Consider the following 5,086-nt stretch of genomic DNA (forward strand, 5'->3'; position numbering starts at 1 on the left):
TTTTCAGACATCTTTGTCAAAAGTCAATGCTTACAGCATTGGAGTTGACAACTGCTGCTGAATATTTGTCTGAGGAGATTGTGTTCTTTCCATATATCATTTTCTACATTTCTTATTTGCCATGGTTAATGATTTTATGGGTGAGAGCAGATGTTCAAATTCAGTATACTTCGATTTTTTTAGGCTTCCTTTATTTTCCTGTAACAAACCTCATAGCATTTGTTTGGGTTTTTTTCTACTTGCTTTTCAACATTTTATTTTAAATCTGCTCTATATCACTGATTTTGGGGGAAAAAAAACAAAAAATCAAAAAACATGAAACAAACAAACAAAAAAAAACAGTGCTCAAAAATTCTAGGACTAAATTCATAGCATGCTAAGCCTTCCCAAAGTTCATTTTCCGCAGTGTCTGTAATATCATCTGGAGTAAGCTGCACCATATATTTCTCCTTTGGACCTATTGAAGTGAAATCTCCATAGTCCTTTAGTTACTGTCTGTCTATAGTGAATCTTTAAATTTTGAGCTTCACAAAGCCTGCAATGAGTTGTATTCTCCCTCTACACTGTGGTGCAACCCGTGATGTTGCAGTCATGGCAACATCTCTTTCGAACACTGCCACTGTAGATGCATCCCCACTATCTCCCACTCTTAACAAAACTGATACATCTTCATAATCTCTAAAGCTGTGATTTTCCTTTGGGAAGGACTTAGGAAATGCTTCCAGGTTTGTACTGTCCTTGAATCTTAGACCGCAGATGAAGGTAAATGTGGCTACCCCAAGTTACTGCAGAGCCTCCAATGGTGGATGCCTGCACAGTGCATCTTATCTGTAGATCAGGCAATGGCTCGTAGACTGCTTGACTAATCAAAACAGATCAAGACTATTGTTTATTCACATGAGGATACAGAGCAGGACAGAGATACATAGCAAGGACAGTTCTTGCCAGAAAATTATGATTTACTCTTGCAAGTTGGGATAGATTTTGCCTAACCCAAGTTGCACTTCCTTGGGGTTCCGCAGGTGGACATCTGCAGCTCTTTTATTATTCCTCTTATTCAGCGTCTTTTTCTCTGGAAATTCATGCTTCTTATTCACCCCACTTCTCCCACTGACTTTTTTTTAGAGTTTAGAGCCCTTTGGAGCCCATTATCTACCATAATTAACTGAGGCAATGCAAGTTGTCTTTCCAATTAATAGCTTTTCTACTACTTGTTTTGTAAAACTGTGGCAGCATTTTTTTTTGTTACAGTTTCATTTCTCACAATCTTCCTTTGATACCATTCTGTACAACATTCAATCGGTAATCTAAGATGTTAATGGTAGTTCAGCAGCCTTTGCACACCAATTCTGTATCAAAATACCAGTCTAGTGTGTTGTGTCTAGTCTAGCTATGAACATAAAACATTAACAAGTCAGGGTCCAAAAGCATAAGTTCTTACTGCTTGAAATAAAAAATGGAATTTAATTATGTCTAAGCTAGGAGACTTTGTTAGGAGAGAATATTGTATGACTTAGAAGGGTATTTTTCAGAGCAGTGATACAGTTTATGTAGTGATGTTAGTACACTAAGTGCTAAGGAATACACTGCCTTCCAAATACAGACTTTTATTTCCAGCACAGAGTAACTGAGCTGCTGCATGCATTGATTACCAAGCAACAAGTAACTTTCTCCCCCTGTTGTGTTTCTCTAGGGACCACCGGGGCCCCCAGGACCACAAGGACCACAAGTAAGTCTTTGTTTCTAAGTCATTCCTGTTGATTTTGTGTCGCTAAGGTTTATCCAAGACTGACTTGAAGGCAGTAAAATAAAGAACCACGGGCCACTCCAAAGGCTGTGTACCACAAGACTTTTTGTGTTGGCTGCATACCACAGAAAGTTAATCTTATGCTAGATCAGCTGCTCCGAAACAATTAAACCAGTTCTAGAGCCAGATTTTATTTGCTACTGTAGTCACAGTGGCTTCCCATGAGCAGAGAAACCTGGCCATCTGTACAATATTCAGTTATATCTCAGCTGAAAAAAATACATATGAGTTAATTTTTCTGACTCACCTGAGTATTTTTATTTAGTGTCTGCTAAAAAATTTGCAAAAGAAGTGTTTGGTCCTTACTCAGTGAGTGACTCAAAGTCTGTTAACATCGGTATCATGAGATTTCAATTAAAGTCATCTAAATGTTTAGGCCTATGAAAATATTTTTCAGTTCTCTAAAATTACTGTAATTTAAAACTAGACAATTACTTGATTACATTTCTTCAGTGGCATCTAACAGAATTCTAAATCTGAAAAGCCCTTTCAGAATGTTTAAATTTAAACTTTACATTAGAAAACAGAGCTGTATTTTTTGTAAACCCTGACCTATTGCTTTTGCAGGGCAACAGAGGTCTTGGCTTTTATGGAGAAAAAGGTGAACAGGTAAAGGAAAACTAATGAAGTAGTATCACTACAGAAGGGCGGGTTGATATTGTTTGCTATTTATTTGAATACTCTCTTAATTTGTGATTTTATTACATAATTTTAATGGAAAAACAAACAAATACAGCTTTGAAATTAATGATAATCTGCATAACAAATGTCATAGCTGAACTAACTTCTGCATGTCCTGGTCTAACTGTGCCCTATTTATACCAAGACAGAGTATGAAATGTATAGAGCCAGACTTCCTTGTATAAAGCGATAACCTTTACACTTATTCTGGAAACATACACAGCAAGAGCAAGTATCTATTCATATTTGTTTATCCCAGTACAAAATGAATTTGTTTCTTGCCTTCAACTTATTTAGAGATTTAGAAAATTATTTTTAGCAAGGGAATATCTGCATTACTCTTTTTCTATTCATCTTCCATTCCACTCATCACCCTGTGCAGACCAACAGCTTGACAAGGTTTTGTAACTGTTAGTAGACGTACCTTTATGTTTTTCCTTCAGGGCTCTCCAGGTCCTCCAGGTCCACCTGGGCTTCCCACAAGAGAACTGATTGGTGTCCCCACTGACAAACACAAAGTAAGTACAGAATACTTTGCCAAAATGCAAGAAGAATTATGAGCCCAGCACTATCAAAACTAAAATATCATAGAAATGTGCTCTTATATATTGTGCTTAGAAGAGATTAGTACTTCAAGACAAATTTGCTGCTTTCCTGTAGCTTGAATCCTAAGGTATTTATTGCAGCTACAGTGGCTATTCAGAATGCACTTCTCACAAACAATGACTAGAGTTGCCTTAGCAAACTTGTTCTTTCTATTTAAATAAACCCTAGTATGCCACTACTGGCAATCACTGACGTCTTCTGGTTCTACAAGCAGAAATACCGGCTGAAAAATTGTTTAGTATCTCATTCTCTGTAATGATGAATGAAATTATCATGCAGTAAGAAACTTATCTTCGTGGAAGCAACCTGAGCTGTTGTATATATTTATGTAAGGTGTCTCTGTGATGCAGATGTCCATATATCTACAGTTAAGGCTTGTCCATTTATGTTGGAGAAATCCTCTACAGAAAGATACAGCTTAATTGTCATCTCTTATTTCTGTTAGAAAAAGAAATTCTCATGCTCTATATAAACATTTTCTATGTTGAACACCAACCCAGACCAGTAAGTAGTCCTTAGTCCTGAATTTGAAACTATAAAGTTCACATGGCTCATAGCATTTCTGCAGAGAGATAAATAAACTGGTATGATACTGAAAGATCTAAAAACTTCCTTGGTGCCAATCTAGAATTTCCTTCACTAAGGAGAGATGTCTGCATATGATTTACTTCTCTGGATGGCTTTTATAGTCAATGGAGAGATAGATATAGTGAGTTGATATTAGTTTGTGATTTAGGTTTTTCTCTTGAACATTTTTCACTGTGTATTTAAAAAAAAAAAAGTTATTAAAAGTTATTTTGGAAGTTATTAAAATGTGAATGCCTAAAATATATGAACACTTTTCTTCATTTCCAGGGTGAAAGAGGAGAGCCTGGACTAAAAGGGGAAGCTGGATTTCCAGTAAGTGGAGAATACCAAAAACAAATAAATCAGAATTAACGTTAGTGTATTCTTCATTGACATGATGTGATACAATTTTGGAGCAACATTATCAGAAGCACAAGTTTTGATGCTTTAGAAAACCTTAACAGCAATATGATGTCAAAGAATTCCACAATGCAATCCATCATTCTTTTGCTGGTTAAGCAAAATAAGATTTTCCCTCACTCATTTTTTAATTTTAGCTTTAACTATCAATAGATCTCTTTACTACTGCTGGTCGACTATGTTTAAAATTATGTTAAATTCCATTAAGAAATTACGTATGAAAATTTTGTCCAAATTCTCTCCAGCACATGCTGACTTTTGGCCTCGTATGTCTGTTGACTGTGAAAGTAATCCCATGTGTTGCTGTATCATTTAGAGCTGTCGACCAGGCTTGACTGAATGTGGTTCAGTTAACTCACATGAAATCTCTAGTCTGTCTAAATAGCTTTGTTATTGAGCGGTTCCTTTTTACTTCCCAGAGTGGTTTAAAATACAGCCTTCACCAATTAGGGATGCCTCACTGGGCATTTTGCAGACCTTTATTTTCTTAGATGGTCTAGTCAACTTCCCAGTGAGGTTATGGGAGAAGGCTGCAGTCTGAATCCTGCTGCAGTTCCTGTCCTGTTTTTCTGCTCTTGGTAAGAATTTACACATGCAGAATTTTGCTGTGACTCAGTTAGGAAAACTGCTGATTTTTGTCCTGATATAACAGAGTGGGATATGTTTCTCCTTTTTTTTCTGATAGTACCATGTCTATCTTTGTCAAATAGCTCTCTCAAGCTACAGTTAGGGCATAATCTGGATTGCTTACTTGGTCGTATAGCTGATTTGACTTATTTTTAAAGTCACAGCTGCGGAAGAAATACAGAAGGAGATGATAAGAGAGAAAACCTGTCCTCTCCCTAATGTCCTGGTCGTGTTATTGTAATGGAGAAAGCATGTCACACTCTACTTTAAGGATGTTAGTTCTCTTACGTGCAGATGTAATAAAATCATATATGTGTTGAAATGTTATCTTCTTCTGTTTAGCTTCCAGGAAGTCTTTTTTTTTTTTTTTTTCACGCA

General features: G+C 36.4%; 1 protein-coding gene across 1 annotated transcript in view; it reads left to right on the forward strand.

Annotated features, from left to right (window-relative positions):
* COL4A2 (collagen type IV alpha 2 chain) overlaps window positions 1–5,086 on the forward strand; it is a 141,113-nt gene that overhangs the window by 95,137 nt on the left and 40,890 nt on the right. Inside the window, exons 10-13 of the mRNA XM_010728555.2 lie at window positions 1,694–1,729; window positions 2,375–2,416; window positions 2,932–3,006; window positions 3,950–3,994. Of these exons, the coding sequence (XP_010726857.1) occupies window positions 1,694–1,729; window positions 2,375–2,416; window positions 2,932–3,006; window positions 3,950–3,994 (198 nt within the window). The remainder of the gene's footprint in view (window positions 1–1,693; window positions 1,730–2,374; window positions 2,417–2,931; window positions 3,007–3,949; window positions 3,995–5,086) is intronic.

The sequence above is a fragment of the Meleagris gallopavo genome, chromosome 1 (assembly GCF_000146605.3).
Source record: "Meleagris gallopavo isolate NT-WF06-2002-E0010 breed Aviagen turkey brand Nicholas breeding stock chromosome 1, Turkey_5.1, whole genome shotgun sequence".
In the NCBI taxonomy this organism is placed as follows: Eukaryota; Metazoa; Chordata; class Aves; order Galliformes; family Phasianidae; genus Meleagris; species Meleagris gallopavo.